Source organism: Canis lupus, chromosome X, assembly GCF_048164855.1.
Source record: "Canis lupus baileyi chromosome X, mCanLup2.hap1, whole genome shotgun sequence".
Classification (NCBI taxonomy): Eukaryota; Metazoa; Chordata; class Mammalia; order Carnivora; family Canidae; genus Canis; species Canis lupus.
Window position 1 is genome coordinate 124,377,218 of NC_132876.1, and position 18,839 is coordinate 124,396,056.

General features: G+C 63.0%; 1 protein-coding gene across 2 annotated transcripts in view; it reads left to right on the forward strand.

Annotated features, from left to right (window-relative positions):
- The window catches only part of LOC140627721 (probable bifunctional dTTP/UTP pyrophosphatase/methyltransferase protein), a 60,591-nt gene that overhangs the window by 38,774 nt on the left and 2,978 nt on the right, over window positions 1–18,839 (forward strand). The window contains exons 1-11 of one of the 2 annotated variants that reach the window (XM_072816262.1): window positions 4,164–4,320; window positions 5,484–5,615; window positions 7,754–7,801; window positions 7,925–7,989; window positions 9,360–9,421; window positions 9,875–9,983; window positions 10,622–10,991; window positions 12,629–12,791; window positions 15,093–15,268; window positions 16,778–16,895; window positions 17,556–17,699. In XM_072816262.1, the coding sequence (XP_072672363.1) occupies window positions 4,228–4,320; window positions 5,484–5,615; window positions 7,754–7,801; window positions 7,925–7,989; window positions 9,360–9,421; window positions 9,875–9,983; window positions 10,622–10,991; window positions 12,629–12,791; window positions 15,093–15,268; window positions 16,778–16,895; window positions 17,556–17,699 (1,480 nt within the window). In that variant the 5' untranslated portion in view covers window positions 4,164–4,227. Of the gene's footprint in view, window positions 1–4,163; window positions 4,321–5,483; window positions 5,616–7,753; window positions 7,802–7,924; window positions 7,990–9,359; window positions 9,422–9,874; window positions 9,984–10,621; window positions 10,992–12,628; window positions 12,792–15,092; window positions 15,269–16,777; window positions 16,896–17,555; window positions 17,700–18,839 lie in introns of those variants that run through there. The other variant, XM_072816263.1, reaches the window with a different exon arrangement.

Sequence of the window (18,839 nt, forward strand, 5' to 3'; positions counted from 1 at the left end):
AATATCTACACTAAAAAAAAAAGAGGCGTTCCGGTAAACATCACACAAAACCATCGATTTCTGCCCAGAGTCACCTCTCCAGAGCGCTGAACACGGAAAAAGCAAACATTCCCAGCGTATCTGTCCTTTTTTTCTCTTATCTTTTCCTTCTGAGTATTTCTTTGTATATTGTGATAAAATACAGAGACACAAGATCCACCGTGTTAACCCTGTGACGGCGTCGGGTCACTGGTCGCAAACACATCCGTGGTGCTGTGCCACCGTCCCCAACATCCGCGTCCAGAACTCTTCATCCTGCGGCACGGAGGCTGTGACAACCCCAGGCCCGCCGCCCAGCATCCGCTTGCTGTCCCTACACAGGCGACACCTGCTATACATGCGCGGTCACGCACAACGTGTCCGTCTGTGTGTCCCTGGGTCCCCGAGCACCGCGGCCCCCGGCTCGAGCCACCGCACGGTTCACTGGCCTGTGGTCCGCTCGCAGAGCTGTCCCGGAAACACCACAAGGCAGCTCTGGGGTATTCCCATCGCCCCAAAGAGACGCCCGACGCCCGTGTGCTCCCCACCCCGACGGCCAGCCTCGGGCAAGCACACGCGCAATCTCTGCTTCTGCACCCGTGTCCTTCCTGCCCTGGTGACGTCAGCGGGGTCATACACCCTTGGTGTTGACGATGACGCTGAAGGATCGGAACGTCTAGAACCCGGTGTCTATCACAAGGCGCCGGGAATGTCTTTCTACCCTCAACGGTGCGCTCTTTCTGGAAACCACAGCCCGGAAAACGCCTCCCACACTTAGCAAGACGTGAGAATGCCGCAGTTATCCGGCCACCTACGACGTAACCGGGCTCAGGCTGACTTGCTGAGCCAAGGTTGACCTTGGCTGCTTTTTTTTGGTGGGGGGGGGCTGACCTCTTTGGACCTCTGTGTGCCTTGGTAAATGTCGCCGAGGTTGCCTTTCAACGCCGTGAAGGTACCTCCAGGGAGGGAGTAAATGCAAGTGAAGGTACAGGGTGAGGGCTTGGGACGGGGACACGCTGTGTGATGGCTCGGCTGGTTTCGGGGACTCCCGGGTCAACCCCACACAACGGGCAGCAAGCAGAGCATCAACCCCACACCCGGGCATCCCCCGGTCTGTCACATGCATAAGCTCCTACGATGGGGCAGCTGTTGGGTCCACTTTGCAGAGGAGTAAACTGAGGCACAAAGCGGTGGAGGGACTCCTCCGGGGTCCCAGAGCTGGGGAGCGGACCACCCTGGGCTTGAGCCTTGCTGGCACCTGTCCCCGGAGCCCGATCCCACACCTGCCGGGGCCCCTTCCTGCATTTGGGGACGCGCCCTTGTTGGTCCTCACCTGCCCCCGATGCACCAGGTGATGCGACGATGTTGTCAGCAGGATAGGGGAGGGCGGGACGGGTGTGCGGGGACACGCTGTGCTACGTGGGCAGCCTCCCCGCGAGCCTAAAAGCACCGCACAGCAGCCCGGCCCTAAATGAGACGCGGGCCCGCGCACAGAAACGACGGGGCCAGGGAAAGCTCGGCCTGGCCCGCCCCGACTTCTGAAAGATGCGGGATATTTGTGGCCGCTGCTCTGGTTCTCCGGCCCTCTGTGGGGACAGCCCCCGGGACGGGACGGGGGCCCCTGCGATCCGTGCTGAGGGTCCCCAGGCTCTGGGAGCTGCTTCCCCGGCCCACGACCCCCACCCCGGCCCCCCGCACCCCTGCTCACTCCGCGTCCCCCTCTGTACCCCACACGGGCTCTGGGCGCCTCGGCCTGCTCTGAGCCCCCATCCACTGCCTCACGGGACATGGGTCCGCACAGAACACTGAAGGGGACGAAGCAGAGACGTAACAACGGCAGCCAAACGCGTCATCAGTGGTCGTGTCCAAACGCGCCTGCGCCGCATATACACGGACACCTGCACACGGACACGCACATACAGGTGTGCAGTGTGGCGTGGTGGGCACGTGTGCGTAGTCGCCGGGGCACGCCGGTGGTCACAACGGCGCGGGGCGCTGGTGTCATCTGGCAGGCGGACACGGGGACAGTGCTCAGCCGTCGGCCGTGCCCGGGACGCCCCGCCTCACACGGTCATGCAGCCCCTGATGCCGGCAGTGCCCGGGGCGGAGAAGCCTGGCAGGACAGACGCTTGTCTGTGTCCCCGTCACATCCATGTCCATCCGTCCGGCCACCGCGTATCCATCCAGGCACCCATCCGCTCTATCCATGCACCTTCTGTGCGTAGGCACCGTCCTACCTCCCCACCCACCCACCATCTCTCCATCCACCATCCATGCGTCATCCATCATATCAATGAACCAGTCATCGATCAACCATGTCTATCTCCGGTCAGGGTCCTCCACCGAGGCCTCCTCTGTCCCCAGGGAACCTGGAGCACCGCAGACCATTCCGTGGTCACAGCTTGAAGAGAAGGCAGCACCATCTAGTGGCGGAAGCCGCGCAGGCGCCCCATGCCCCGGTGTGCCCAGGACGCCCCCACAAAAATGAGCCATGGACCCCAAATGTCAGTAGTGGTGGCGCGCAGGTCCCCCCTTAGCCTCAGCAGGGGAGATCGTGTCCGTCTACCGCCCTGCCTACCTGCTCACCCGTCTCCGTGCCGCAGGGTTCGCGGCCACACTCTTCCGCCTCCCGGGGGAACCCCTGCCCCGACGCCCCGCCCGCCACCACCGCCATCTCCGCTCCCCCTACCTCCTCCCTCCTCCCTGAGAGCCCCCCCGCCGTCTCCGCTCCCCCCGCCTCCTCCCGGGCACCTCCCAGGGGAGCCCCACCTCCGCCCTCCCACCTCCTCCCGGGGACCCCCGTCTCCGCCCCCCCACGTCTTCCCGGGGACCCCCGTCTCCGCTCCCCCGCCTCCTCCCGGGGACCCCCCTGCCGTCTGCGCTCCCCCCACCTCCTCCCGGGGACCTCCCAGGGGAGCCCCATCTCTGCTCTCTGCACCCCCTCCCTGGGACCCCCGATCTCCGCTCCCTGCACAGCCCAGCGACCTCCATCTCCAGTCCCCACACGTCTTCCCGGGGACCCCTGTCTCCGCTCCCCACCCCTTCCCGGGACCCTCCCAGGCGACCCCCACATCTCCGCTCGTCCCACCTCCTCCCAGGGACCCTCCCCCGCCCCCCCCCCGTCTCCGCCCCCCCAACGCCCTCCTGAGTACTCCGTCTCCGCTCCCCCCGACTCCTCCGGGGGACCCCCGTCTCCGCCCCCCCCACGTCTTCCCGGGGACCCGTATCCGCCCCCCCCGCCTCCTCCCGGGGACCCCCGTCTCCGCCCCGCCCACGTCTTCCCGGGGACCCCCGTTTCCGGCCCCCACGTCTTCCCGGGGACCCCCAGTCTCTGCCCCCCCCACGTCTTCCCCGGGACCCCCGTCTCCGGCCCCCACGTCTTCCCGGGGACCCCCAGTCTCTGCCCCCCCCCCCGCCTCCACCCGGGGACCCCCGTCTCCGCCCCCCACGTCTTCCCGGGGACCCGTATCCGCCCCCCCCGCCTCCTCCCGGGGACCCCCGTCTCCGCCCCGCCCACGTCTTCCCGGGGACCCCCGTTTCCGGCCCCCACGTCTTCCCGGGGACCCCCAGTCTCTGCCCCCCCCACGTCTTCCCCGGGACCCCCGTCTCCGGCCCCCACGTCTTCCCGGGGACCCCCAGTCTCTGCCCCCCCCCCCGCCTCCACCCGGGGACCCCCGTCTCCGCCCCCCACGTCTTCCCGGGGACCTCCCAGGGGAGCCCCACCTCCGCCCCCCCACCTCCTCCCGGGGACCCCCGTCTCCGCCCCCCCACGTCTTCCTGGGGACCCCCGTCTCCGCTCCCCCGCCTCCTCCCGGGGACCCCCCTCCCGTCTCCGCCCCCCCACGTCTTCCCGGGTCCCCCAGTCTCCACGCTCGCCCCCGCACGGCCCACCAGGCCCCCCGGACGGGTGCTCCCGAGGCCGCCCACAAGGACCCCCACCGTCCCCGCGGCGCCGCGGGCTCTGGGGCGCGGCGCGGAGAGGACGCGCAGCCTCAGTAGGGCCGGGAGGCAGGGGCGGGCTGCGGGCCTCCTGGGGGCGGGGGGACGGGGGCGGGGCCTCGGGGCGGGGCGGGGCGGGGCGGGGCGGGGGCGGGGCCCCAGTGCCCGCGGAGCGCGCGGCGCGGAGGACCGTGGTCGGAGCGTGCGCTGCGGTCCGGGCCGGGGCGGGCGCGGGGTCGGGGTCGGGGTCGGGGTCGGGGTGCGGGCGCCATGGCGCTGAGCCCGGTGATCGGGAAGCTGCTGCACAAGCGCGTGGTGCTGGCCAGCGCGTCCCCCCGCCGCCGGGAGATCCTCAGCCAGGCGGTGAGCGGCCTGCGCCGGGGCTGGGGCGGGGAGGGGCGGCCGGGGACCCGGGGCCTGGGGCCGGGCTTAGTGACCTGGGGGCCTCGGCCGGGAGGTCTGCAGACTGCAGGCCTGGGGCCGGGAGGACCTGAGGCCGGGCACCTGGGGACCTGGGGGCCTGAGGCCTACTGACCCATGGCACTAGTGCTCAGGCACCCGGTGACCTAGGGGCCTGGGGCCTACTGACTTGCGGGGCTACTGCTGGGGGTCCAGGTGACCCGGTGGCCTGGGGACGTGGAGGTCTGTAGACCTGGGGGTCCGGGGCCGGGAGGACCTGAGGCTGGGCACCTGGGGACTTGGAGGCCTGAGACTAGTGCTCGGAGTCCTGTGACTCCGGGGCCTGGAGACCTGGGGGTCTGAGGCCGGAGACCTAGTAACCAGGGGCACACTGACCTGCGGGGATACTGCCCAGGGGACCTAGCGACCAGGAGTGCAGGCCAGTGCCGGGGCTAGGGGTCTGTGTGACCAGGGGGCAGGGGTCTGCAGTCTGGGGTCTTCGTTGGAGCAACGGCGTAGGGATTCCAGGTCCCAGTGACAGGGTGCTTGGGGTGTGTGTGGTCTGCGTGGCCTAGGACTGGAGACTTCAGGCCAGGCCCAGTGGCCTAGTGACCTCCTGGCCGAGGGACTGCCCGGCCAAGGCCATGTCTGTGCCTGAGCTGGGTCCGTCCTGTGGTGTCACTGTGTGACTGGCCCCCCCACGGGGACGGCCTTGCCTGTCCACACGTGTTTGGGGACCGCGGTCAAGCAGTGTCCGTGGCATTTTGTGCGGGTGGTCAGTTTCCAGCTGCTTGTCCCGCCCCGGGGCTGACGTGCCGGCCTCGGGGACACTCCGCGAGCCCTTTGACCGCTCAGAGCCTCAGACCCCGGCCCAAGCAGGCCGGCCGGCTGGCCTGTGCGTGGCCGCTGCATGGACGGCAGTGGCTTCCCTCCAGGTCCGCTGGGCCCCAGCCAGCCCGCTCCCCCTGGGCCGCTGGGCAGCACCCACGGGTCCCTGTGCCAGGAGGACAGGCCAGGCAGGAGCCGGCGCGCAGGGAGGGCCTCGTGGACCGCAGGGGGGGCGCTCGCTGCTCAGGGTCCGTGGGCTCTCCCCGCGGCGCCTGACACCCCGTGTTCTCGTGTTCCAGGGTCTCAGGTTTGAGGTGGTTCCTTCGAGGTTCAAAGAGACGCTGGATAAAGCCTCCTTCCCCGCACCCTACGCCTACGCCATGGAAACGGCCAAGCAGAAGGCCCTGGAGGTGGCCGCCAGGATGTACCAGGCGAGCAGCCGGGGCTGGGAGGGCGGTGGGCTCGGGGCTGAGCGCTGGGCTGGCCTCACCGTCCTGGGCTCTCGGGTCCCAGCGTGTGGGCCCAATTCCCTGCAGCGCGCGCTTGAGGAACCCAACAGGACCACTGAGCACAAAGGAGTGACGGGGCCTAATTAGGATCCGAGCGCCCGGGCGGCATTGGGGTCTCCCGACGGGGCCGGGGTCGGCGCTGACCTGCTCGCAGGCAGCCTTCGCAGTGCCCAGTCCTGCCGGGGAGGACGGCGTTCACCATCTGGGTTACTTAACGCTCCATCGTAACGGATAGAGCATCAGCTAGGACGTGAGTTACCTGGGACGCGATGTAACGCTGTCGGTCACAGGATAAAGTCATGCAATGCACCGTCGTAATGAATTCGTTATTATGTTTAATATAGTTATTTAATACACTATCCTAAGGAGTATAACATTGTTTTTAATATAGTTATTTTATACACTATCCTAAGGAATATAACATCATTATTTACAATATAGTCATTTAATACACCATCGTAATGAATATAACATCATTATTTACAGTATAAGGTTACGTAATACAGTATCGTAATGAATATAACATTTTTAATATAGTTATTTAACACAGTATCGTAATGAATATAACACTATTATATGCAATATAAAGTCATTTAATACACCATCGTAATGACTATGACATTATTTTTAATATAGTTATTTAATACACTATCCTAAGGAATATAACATCATTATTTACAATATAAAGTTATTTAATACACCATCGTAATGAATGTAACATTATTTAGAATATAAGGTTATTTAATACACTATCGTAAGGAATATAATGTTATTATTTACAATATAAAGTTATTTAATACACCATCGTAGTGACTATAACATTTTTATTTTTTATTTTTATTTTTTTCATTATTTTTAATACAGTTATTTAATACACTATCATAAGGAATATAAGATCACCATCTGCAATACAAAGTCATTTAATACACCATCGTGATGAATGTGACATTTTTATTTACAATATAAGGTCATTTAACACACCATTGTAATGAATATAAGGCTATTTATAATATACAGTAGTTAATACACTATCGTAATGAATATAACGTCATTATTTATAATATAATTTAATATACCATCGTAATGAATGTAACGCTGTTATTTACGATATAAAGTCACTTAATACGCCATCGTAATGAATATAACTTCGTTATTTTTAACATAGTTATTTCATACACTTATCGTAATAAATGTAACATTATTTACGATATAAAGTTACTTCATACACCATCGTAATGAACACAACGTTACTATTTACACCGTGAAGTCGTTTCATGCACCATCGTGAGGAGCGTGGCGGCGGCACTTCGGTACAGAACTCGCATCGCAGGGTGTCCCTGCAGGTCACTAGACGCCGTCCCACCGTAGGCGTTCACGGTGCCCGATCGCCGTGCGCCATCTGTCACCAGGCGCCACAGCGACATCCCACCGCGACTCCGGTCATACCACACGTGCTGTGTGCCCCGCGCTATAACATCAGCTATTGCAATAAATACTCGAGTATTGATTAATTGATTTTCAGCGGTAGAAAGGTTAATGTTTAAGGACGCCCAGGGTTCAAGGTTCCCTACAGACAGAGGTGATCCCAGACGAGCGAGCTCGGCCCCGAGCCTGAATTTTCCACGCGGACTGATTTAATTGCCCAGACGGCCTTCTCCTTAATTGCCATTGAGCGGGTCAGGAGAGGGCTTTGTCCTTAATTCTGGATAGCTGGGGGAGGATTTGGGGCGGCGCCGGGACCGGTGCCCCCATGCCCCCCCGTGCCGTCCACCCCACCCCCACCACGAAGGAGGAGGAGCCCCTGGGGCGGGACACTGCTGTTTGCAGTGCTGCCCAGCAGGTGCATCCCCATCACGTGACCACAGAACACCTGCAGGCTGCAGCCCCTCACATGCCGGGGTCCCCAGCTCACACTCGGGTCCGTGCTGGGGACGTCGAGGAAGCCCAGATCCCACTCTCCCAAGTAGGACTGGCTTCATACCCACCCCTCGCGCCACCAGGGTGTCTGCACAAGACACACACGGGCGTCATGTCTAAAGCTGCGTTTGCATTTCCCGCAGAAGGACCTCCGGGCCCCCGACGTGGTCATCGGAGCGGACACCATCGTGGTGAGTGCCCTCGTGGCCTTCTCTGGCCGCCTGTTTGCTGTGTCTGTGCTGGGGACAGAGACCGAGGTGCGGACGCTGAGACCCGGCCTGCTCAGCGCGCGGCCCTCCTTGGTTCTCTTGCAGACGGTCGGGGGGCTGATCCTGGAGAAGCCGGTGGACAAGCAAGACGCGTACAGGATGCTGTCCATGTGGGTGTGCGCCCTGGTCCCCCGGGAAGCAGCGGGGGGGCCTGGGAGGGGTCGGGCCTGGGTCGGGGTCCGTGCCCGGGGTGGGGCTCATGTCCCGGGTGGGGGGGGTCCTCAGCTGAGGTCCTTGGGGAGGGTCAGGCCCCTGGGGTGTGGCCTATGTCCAGAGTGGGGTGGGGTCCTCAGCTGTGGTCCCAGGGAGGGTCAGCTCCCTGGGGTGGGGCTCATGTCCCGGGTGGGGGGGGTCCTCAGGTGAGGTCCTTGGGGAGGGTCAGGGCCCCTGGGGTGGGGCTCACGTCCAGGGTGGGGTGGGGTCCTCAGCTGAGGTCCTCGGTGGGGGGGGTCAGCCCCCTGGGGTGTGGCCTATGTCCAGGGTGCAGTGGGGACCTCAGTTGTGGTCCTGGGGAGGGTCAGCCCCCTGGGGTGGGGCCCTCACATGAGGGTCCCCGGTAGGATCAGCCCCTGGGGTGGGGCCCTCACATGAGGGTCCCCGGTAGGATCAGCCCCTGGGGTGGGGCTCATGACCAGGGTGGGGGGGTCCTCAACTGAGGTCCCGGGTAGGGTCAGCCCCCTGGGGTGCGGCTTATGTCCAGGGTGGGGTGGGGACCTCAGCTGTGGCCCCGGGGAGGGTCAGCCCCCTGGGGTGTGGCCTATGTCCAGGGTGCAGTGGAGACCTCAGTTGTGGTCCTGGGGAGGGTCAGCCCCCTGGGGTGGGGCCCTCACACGAGGGTTCCCGGTAGGGTCAGCCCCCTGGGGTGGGGCTCATGTCCCGGGTGGGGGGGTCCTCAGCTGAGGTCCTCGAGGAGGGTCAGCCCCTGGGGTGGGGCTAATGTCCCGGGTCGGGGGGGGTCCTCAGCTGTGGTCCCGGGTAGGGTCAGGCCCCTGGGGTGGGGCTCATGTCCAGGGTGGGGTGGGGTCCTCAGCTGAGGTCCTCGGGGGGAGGGTCAGTCCCTGGAGGGGGGCTCATGTCCAGGGTGGGAGGGGTCCTCAACTGAGGTCCCGGGTAGGGTCAGCCCCCTGGGGTGCGGCTTATGTCCAGGGTGGGGTGGGGTCCTCAGCTGAGGTCCTTGGGGGGAGGGTCAGCCCCTGGGGTGGGGCTCATGTCCAGGGTGGGAGGGGTCCTCAACTGAGGTCCCGGGTAGGGTCAGCCCCCTGGGGAGCGGCCTATGTCCAGGGTGGGATGGGGACCTCAGCTGTGGTCTCGGGGAGGGTCACACCTGTCCCTCCGCACCTGTCCCCGCCGTGTCCCGTGGGCGGGCCCCTCACACAGCAGCCGCAGCAGCAACGCACGGACAGACAGACACGGGCTGATGGCGGGTGGCGGGGAGGCGCCCCCGCGGGGTCCGACCCGTCACGTCCAGGGCGTCCTGCAGGTTGAACGGCAAGGAGCACAGCGTGTTCACGGGCGTCGCCATCATCCACTGTTGCAGCAAAGGTACCGCGCCAGCCGCGTCCGCGTCCCCGTCCCGGGTCTGGGCCTCCGCGGGAGGGGCAGGTGTCCCTGCAGAGCTGAGCCCTCGGGTCCCCCGTGAGCGCATCTGCGCCCCTCTCTGCAGAGGTCAGGGCTGCCTGGAGGCCTGTGCGCCCCCACGGGACACGGGGTCACTGTGGGTGTGACCTGCACGGGCGCTTTGCTGGCTGGTCCTGTGCGGCGCACAAGGCGTGGCCGCCGCCGGCTCACCTGGCCGCACACCTGGCCGCAGGGCGGAGGTCCTAGAGGGAGAGCCCGAGGAGCCCTGTGCGCCGCGGTCCCCCCACTCGCGGGGTTCGCTGGCTTCATGTTCCCCGTCCCCCCCAGACCCCGCGGTTGACCATCCCCCCTGGCGGGTGGGGCGAGCAGGGGCAGAGAGGTCGGCGGGGGGCGCCCTGACCTCGGCCCGTGCTGCAGGCGGCCAGCTGGACACGGACGTGTGTCAGTTCCACGAGGAGACCACGGTCAGGTTCTCCCGGCTGTCGGAGGAGCTGCTGTGGGAGTACATTGACAGCGGCGAGCCCATGTGAGTGCCCCCGACGGGGACGCGTGCCTCCGGCCCTCGCGACGCACCTGCTTCCCGGCAACACTGCCGTGCGGGGGTCGCTGTCACCGTGACGCCTCTGGGGGTGGTGGGACGCGTACTCACAAGCCTCAGCGGCGCGGGGACACCTGCCCCAGAGGAGCCGCCGTGTGCTGTGGTTGATGTGACCAAGGCTCAGGCCTGCGTGCACGCGCCGGGTGGGACGGGGGAGGGCGCCCCTGCGTCCCTCGCGGCGGCACCGGGGAGGCAGGTGTCAGCGCCCAGGAAGGAGCGGCTCTTGCACGGCCCTTCCTCCATCCTTAAGGAGGTCTCGGCAGAGGCACAGGCGCTGATCGGGGTCCTCAGGGCCATGCCCCAGGGTGCATGTAGGAGGCAGGGAGCCCGGGGACCGCCAGCCAGTGACACCTGGCCACTGCCCGTGCTGAGGACTCAAGGGTCGCTTAGCAGTTTGCGCAGAGCCAGACTGGTCCCCGAAGGGCCCCGGGGTGGTCGCTGGGCTCCCTGCCCCAGGCTGTGGGATCGGAGGGCCACAGGGAAGCGATCGTGCGACCCCCAGGACTCTGGTTGGTCCCGTAACGGTCCCGCCATCTGCCCCCCGCCCGGTCGCTCCCCGCGCTCAGGGACAAGGCGGGGGGCTATGGGATCCAGGCGCTGGGCGGCATGCTGGTGGAGTACGTCCGCGGAGACTTCCTCAACGTGGTCGGCTTCCCCCTGAACCACTTCTGCAAGAAGCTGGTGGAGCTCTACTACCCGCCCGGCCGCCACGACGTGCGGCGCGTCAAGCACGACTCCATCCCGGCCGTCGACACCTTCGAGGACCTGAGCGACGTGGAGGGTGGCGGCTCGGACCCCGCGGGGGGCATCAAAGGCGGCCCCGGAGGACAGGCTGCTGCGGGCACGCGGGGAGCCGAGGCCAACGGCGCGGTGGAGAGCCCGCCCCCGTTCCCAGCGGACCTTCTAGGACTCATAGATGGCTTTAAAGCGTCAAAGGTACCGGTCTGAGCGTCCTGGGGCTGCCGTCAGCGATGACCGCAGATTCGGGGAGCTTAACACCACAGGGTGTCTGAGCTCCAGGGGGGCAGGACCACCGAGGTCCAGGGCTGGGGCTCCAGGGAGGGGCCCTCCCGCCTTTTCCGGCGTCTGGGCCCCAGGTGTCCCCAGGCTGGTGGCCGCGTCCCTCCCGTATCCGCCTCCGTCCTCACGGGGCTCCTCCTCCGCATCTGCAGCTCCTCTTCTGTCTCTTACGAGGACCCCGGTCATTGGACGTAGGGCCACCTCATGTCAGAGCCTTCACGTCCTCCCATCTGCAAACACCCTGTTTCCACATTCGACTCCCATCTCGGGTTCTAGGGGTCAGGACTTGGGCATATCTCTTGGGGGCGAGGTGTCTATGGGTATTTGAAGGTGCACAGGGTCTGATGACTGCAGCACGGGGACACGGTGCACCCCTGAGAGGCCTCTACTGTGGCCCAGGGAGACAAGGCTGGAAGGCTGGCCGTTGCAGCAGCCTCGGGACGCCCAGCGCATTCCCTCTGGCCAGGTGGCAGGTGGGGTCTGGCGCCAGCTGTGTGCAGAGATCTGTGTCCTCACCATGCCGTGGCCTCGGGATCCCAGCCACAGGGTGCCCCAGGTGGGGTGAGCGCCTGCAGGCCACTGGTGCTCGCGGGAGCCCGCGGGTGCCAGTGCCTGTGGCCTCCTCGTCCTTCCTGCGTGCTCACAGGCCTGCCGGCACAGCGTCTCAGGCACACGCGCACCTGGCCGTCCTCACGATCGCGGCCACGGCGGCACGCCCACCCGGCGGTCTCCTCTTCTCTCCGGCCTTCTCCCGCGGCCCCGCTCGGCCAACCTTCCGGCTGCCCGAGGGCTCTGGGCCCCTGAGAGGCTGCAGGGGGGTGGCCTTTCCCGTGCTTGGGCTCCGCAGGGGTCGCCACATCAGTGGCTGCGGGGGTTGCTCCCTCCCACACCCCTCACACCCCACCGGCCGCCTCCCTCTGACGGCCTTGGCACGGCAGGAGCTGTCGTGATCAGGTGGTTGTGCTGTGTCAGGCCTCAAAATAATGAATTTTCCTGCAAATAATAGTTAAAACAGAGCTCAGGCAACATTGCATTGTCACAGGATGGAGGTCCGCTGTGCTCCCGGCATCTGCTCGTCTATGATCTCTTAGCTACCTGCCTACCAGTCATCAAACTATTACCTGTCCGCCCCCATGCGCATCACCAGACCGTCAGTTATCTGTGTCCATAAATCTACTTACCTACGTGCCATCTCCCAGATCTAGCATCCATCCATTTATCGACCTACCTGCCTACCTGTGCACCCATCTGCCCACCTATCACATCATTCTCCTGACAAAGGGCTCCCGGCGGTCAGGTGAGCTGACCAAGCCGAGGGGCAGAGGGAGAAGCAGGGCCCTGCGGGGAGCCCGATGCAGGACTCAATCCCGGGACCCCGGGATCACGCCCTGAGCCAAGAGCAGATGCTCAACCACCGAGCCACCCAGGTGTCCCTGGAGAAGTTGCCGTTGACAGTTTTCACAGCTTTGACCTCCTTCTTTCGGGTCCGTAGCAGTAAAAAGTACCTGACAGGTCACGTAGTAAGTGTAATTGTACTTGTTTTTAACGCACAGGCCCTGTTCACGGCTTGCAAGCTGAAGGTGTTCGACGTACTGAAAGACGAGGCCCCCCTGAAGGCCGCGGAGGTTGCGGGCAGAATTGACGCCTCAGTGTGTGGAACTGGACAGCTCCTGGATGCCTGTGTGGCCCTGGGGTTACTGGAGAAGACAGACGGAGGTAAGGGGACCTCCTACGTGTTGTGCTGACAGTGTTCGCAGGTGGAAGTCGCTCACCGAGTAAAGGTGGCTTCTGAGCGAAGGCGGAATGTGGCATTTCTCAGAGAATAAGAAAAGAGAATGGGGGAGAGGAAACGTAGTGAGTGTACGTGCATGTCAGGAGAGTGACGTCATTACGGGCTCTGCTCTCAAAGGAGCTGCATCCCTCAGGGTTCACGAGAGAAACACAACCAGTGGAATAGGCATGTGCACAAGGCAGATACATGTTTTTAATTATTTAGACAGATGAGATAAAGGCATGGATACACAGGTACATAGATATTAGGGAGGGGAAATAGCTAGGTAGGTAACAGGAGATTTGGATGGATAGACTGAGGTTGGATAGATGAATAGGTGGATGGATGGATGGATGGATGGATGATGGATGGATATGATGGATGGATGGATGGATATGATGGATGGATGGATGGATGGATGGATGGATGGATGATGGGTGGATATGATGGACGGATGGATGGATATGATGGATGGATGGATGGATGGATGGAATGACAGATGGATAGATAGGTACATAAGTAGGTGGGTGAATGGATGGAAGGAAGAATAGATGGGTAGATAGGTGGATGGATGGATAGATGCGTGGATGCATGGATAATGGATGGTTGAGTGGATGGATGGACAGATGGATAGATGCATGGTTGGAGAGGTAGGTAATTAGGTACATGTATGAATGCAAGGAAGAATAGATGGGTAGGTAGGTAAGCATGTGTGGGTCTATGGATAATAGATGGGTAGGTAGGTAGATGAATGAATGGAAGGAAAGAAGAATAGATAGATGGACAGATAGGTAGATGGATGGGTGAACATAAGGCTGGTGGATGGACGGATGGATAGATGCATGGATGAATAAGTAGGTAGATGTATGAATGGAAGGAAGACTAGATGGTTAGGTAAGTAGGTAGATGGGTGGATGGGTAGGTAGGTAGATGGATAAATGGAAGGATGGTAGACTGGATGGATGGGTGGGTGGATGGATGGGTGGGTGGATGGATTAATGGATGCATGGATGATGGATGGATGGTTGAGTGGATGGATGGATGGGTAGTTAAGTAGGTAGATGTATGAATGGAAGGAAGGATAGATTGGTAGGTAGGTAGATGGATGGGTACATGGGTGGAGGGATGGATGGATGGATGGATGGAAGGATGGTTGAGTGGAGGGATGGATGGATGGATGGATGGATGGAAGGATGGTTGAGTGGAGGGATGGATGGATGGATGGAACGATGGGTCAATAGATGAATAGATAACTAGGTAGATGGGGAATGGAGGGAAGCATAGACAGGTAGGTAGGTGGATGGTGGGCGACAGCGTGTTCGCCGAAACGAACGAGACTCTCGAGCATGGTCTCCGAGCAGACAGTCCAATGGATGGTCCCTCCGATGCCTTGGGAATGACAGGGGGCTCGAGGTACCTTCACCTGCGTGATAAGGAGGAACGTGGGGTGCCGGCCTGGGCCCCAGGAGCTGCCCTTTGCACAAAGTCGTACAAGCATGCGGTTAGGATTTGGGGCGCGGGAAGCGGGCCTTTCTCCCCAGCCAGATCATTGTCACGATCTCCTCCTCCTCTATCAAAAAGAATGACAGAACGTGGAGAAAGCTCCCGTGTCCAGACTTTCAATCACCCGGGAGGTTCTTCGGGCACGTTTTCGCGGGGCCCTTGCACGGTTCTGCGGGCGAACCTGTGAGCAGTTCCCACGCACACGCACAGGTCGTGCTGCTCTTCCAAAGGCTCAGAAGGAACAAGGTTTAGGCGTTAGGACGGACGCAGTGCGGCTCCTCGTCTCGATGAGGACAGTTGGTGGAGCCCTGTGTTGGCGGATACGGGTCTCCCATCACCACCTGAGCCCCCAGCCTCCCATTCTCTGGGTGCGGGTGTCCCACAGGGGCTCCCCGGGGGGGCCAGGCCCTACGCACAGCCACCCGGGTGTGAAGAGGGGAGAGAAGGGAAGAGCTCCGACCCACATCGCCCACGGCCTCATCCCCTTCACGTAAACGGCCGTAAGTGTCAGACCACCCTGCGCAGCGGTATGCAGCCTGGCGTGGCGTGGGTGCTCCTGGGCCCCCGGGCTTCGGGGGAACCGCCTCTGGGAGCGTCCCCATGTTCGGGTCACACTTCCATGAGTCTGGTTCCGGGTGGGTCTGGGCTGAGGTCTCCGCAATGACCGAGCCCTGAGCAGGTGCGGTGCGTGGGGTCCCTGGGGCGTCCCCGGCCCGAGCGCCCACAGTGCCCTGTCGTGCCAGGTTACCGCAACACGGAGGTGGCAAGCCGGCACCTGGCGTCGGACGGCGAGTATTCGCTCCACGGCTTGGTGACGCGCCACGACGACCACACCTGGGAGCTCTTCACGTGCCTGGAGGTGGCCGTGCGACAGGGACCAAACGCAGCTGCGGGCGGGAAGGTGGAGGACCCGGCTCAGGTACTGGGGCTCCGGGCGCACACCTGCCCATCACACGCGTGTGTTGCAAAAGGACCCACGGGTATGGCTGCGGTCCGTGACATGCACCTCCTACGAAGCCTCTGGCCGCCCGCCTTGGCGATGAGGAGGTCAGGGGAGGTCATGGGGTGGGAAGGACACGGGGTTGGGGGGGCACCACCCGCTAGGGGGCGCACAAGCAAGGCACATCCTTGTCACGGTTCTCAGTCCCGTCCCGGGTCCAGGCGCCTGCGGACTCCGGTCCACCCTCCATCGTGGAAGGGGCAGGGCGCGTCTGCCTGGGCCCTGCAGGGACACCAGGCCCGTCGTGGGGCTGCACCCTCATGACCTCATGACCCCGCCGCCCCAGACACTGTCCCAATGCCAACCATCCCCTCCGGGTTAGGTTCTGACATAGGAAATTGTGGGGGAGGACACCATCCTGAGCAGAGACAGTGGGGCACAGAAGCACCAGGCAGGGTCCCAGCAAGCAGAGCCGGGGGCGAGGGGGGTAGGGGGTCCCGGGGAGCAGAGTGGGTCCTGGGGAAAAAAGCGGGGCCAGGGGTCCTGGGAACCAGAGCAGGGGCAGGGGTCCAGGGGAACAGAGCAGGCGCAGGTGGGGGGTGGGGTCCTGGGGACCAGAGCGGGGAGGTGGGTCCTCGGGGAGCAGAGCAGGGGTGGGGGGGTGAGGGGAGGCGGGGTTCCCGGGGCGCAGAGCGGGGCAGTCGCAGCCTCAGCCCTCCCCACGGCCCCCATTGGAGAGGCAGCGCGGAAGGCAGGGCAGGGCTGGGGGGAACCACGTCCCAGGTGGGGGCTCAGGTGGGCGCCCCCCAACCCCGCCTGTCCCTGTGGGACTCAGGGCCACTTCCTGCACATCGCCCCCACCCCGTCCCCGCTGGCCATCTCAGTGGCCACCTGTCCCAGCAGGGGCTTGGGTCCCCCCTCCCCCTGCAGAGGCCCTGCCCACACGCGACCCCGGGATGGGGTGGTGGTGGTGGTGGCTACAGGGTCCGAAGGATCAGCAGTCAGAGGGTCACCAGCACGGTGCCCGCTGCATGGGCCACTGGGGAGACCCCACCTGGTCCCTCCCGCCTGCTGTGCAGCGACACCCTTCCTGGGGAGCCTGGGGGCTCTAGGGTGAGCCCAGGTTGGCTGACTCCAGATCCTGGCCCCGGGCGTCTGTTTTGAAGGGCGGATCTGGATCCCACTGGAGCTGCCCTCCCTCCCTCGCTCCCGGCAGGACCCCACCCTGAGCTGGACCCTGCCCTGCCCCAGCAGAGCCCGCCTGACCCGGCTCCGCCCCCCCACCCCTCCCCGAGGGGCTGGGCCCCATAGGAACACCCACTTGGCCCAGGCCTGACTGCCCCACCCCCGCCCCAGCCGCTCCCTGCCCCAGCCGCTCCCTGTCGGGCTGCCCCCTCATGCTCCCTGCAGAAAGGCGGGGTGGGGCCAGCAGCCGGGCCCCAGGAGCCCCTGGGCCTGGTGGGTCCCTCAGACCCCGTCCCGTTTCAGAGCCAGCAGACGACGCTGCAGTTCATGCGGGCCATGCACGGCCTCAGCAAGCTGACGGCCCGCCGGGTGGCCACGGCCTTCGACCTGTCCCGGTTCACCTCGGCCTGTGACCTGGGAGGTGCGTAGCCACAGCACCCCCACCCCCTGGGGCCAGGAATGGGGCGCAGACGACTTTGTGTGTTCCCCGGGAGAAGTCCCACCCGCCTCATCTGCTAATGCGATGTCCAAAATGGGTTCCCCTCTCCACGCAGCAGCGAAGTCCCTGGGTTTGGCCGTGCCGCCGGCTGGGGCTTGGGGGCAGATCATCCCAAGTGCGAGGAGGTTCTAGGGATGGGCAAGGGGTACATTGAATCTGGGGGCCCACGGGGAGCCCAGAGCTGCCAGCTTTCATTTCCCGGTCATCTGTACGCCGCTCCTCCTGGTGGCCCAGAGCAGCTGCTGGGGCGCCAGCCATCACATCTACATTCTTGCCGCAGAAAGGAGATGGGAGGAGTGCAGCCCCCCCCCCCAGCTGGGCCACGATGCTCCCTGGGTGAGTCTATGCCCACCCGGAGCCCCGGCTCACCTGCGCTGGGCCAGCACCGGTCTTGCCGTGCCTAGCCAGGTCCTGACCCCGAGAGGCCCCGCGGCCTGTGTGAGACAGCAGAGATCTCTGCCAGCGGCTGCCTTCCGGCCGCAGTGTGCGTGCTCAGGCATCACTTTGGTTTAGCCAAGGTGGAACCGGGGCGGCCGGCCAGGGGGCACGGGCGGGTCACGGAGCAGGTGTGCGTCCCCGCAGGCTGCACGGGCGCGCTGGCCCACGAGCTGGCCCACGAGTACCCGCGCATGAGGGTGACGGTGTTCGACCTCCCGGACGTCCTCGAGCACGTCGCGTGCTTCCAGCCCGGAGGGCGGCCCTCGGAGCAGATCAGCTTCGTGCCAGGTGTGCGCTGCTTTGTGTTTGCCGAGCGTCGACGTTCGGCCGACCGTATGGGCTTCTACGGGGTGTGCGTGCAGGGTGTGGGTGTGCGTGTCTTCTGGGAATGTGAACATGGGTGTATTTGTGTGTGTGCACATGCGGTTACCTGTGTGGGGGATGGCTCTGTGTGTGTCTGGGCGTGTGCGTGCGTGTGCCTATGCATGCACATGTGTGCCTGGGCACGTCTGTGCGGTGTGCCTGTGCGTGCTTATGATACGTGTGTGTTGTATGTGTAAATGCAATCGTCTTTGCGTGTGTGCATGCATGCAGTTGTTTCTGCATGTATGTGCATGTGTGTGTTGTCTGTGTACATGCAAATGTATGTCTGTCTGCATGTGTTTGTGTGTTCATGTACACACGTGTGTCTTCTTTGTGTGGGCATGTAGTTGTGCCTGTGTGTGTGCTTGCATCTGTGCATATCTCTGTGCGTGATGTCTTTGTCTCAGTCTCTGTGCACATGTGCATGCACGCTTGTGTGTCTGCACGTGTGCATGTATGCATGTTGCCTGTATGCATGCACATCTGTGCCTGTGTACATGTCTCTGTGTCGGTGTGCCTGTGTGTGCTTATGACACGTGTGTTTGAATGTGTGTGTACGTGTGTGTCTGTGTAAACGCAAACGTCTGTGTGTGCATGCATGCATTTGTTGTCTGCATGTACATGCATGTGTGCGTTGTCTGTGCGTGCAAACGTAAGTCTGTTCTGCATGTGTTTGTGTGTGCATGTACACACGTGTGTTTGTGTGTGCATGCAGTGTGTGTGTTTGCATCTGTGCATATCTCTATGTCTGATGTCTTTAAGTCTCAGTCTCTGTGTGCATGTGCCTGCACGTGTGTGTCTGTGCGTGTGCATGCCCGTGTGTTGCCTGTCTGCATGCACGTGCCTGTATACATATCTCTGTGTCGGTGTCCCTGTGTGTGCATATGATACGTGTGTTGTCTGAGTGTGTGTTGCGTGTGTGTATGTGCATTTAAACGTATCTATGCATGTATTTGTCTCTGCATGTTCATGCATGTGTGCATCATCCGTGTATTTGTCTATGCGCGTGTGTGCAGCTACGTATGTGTGTGTGATGTGCATGTGCATGCAGTGTGTGTGCGCCTG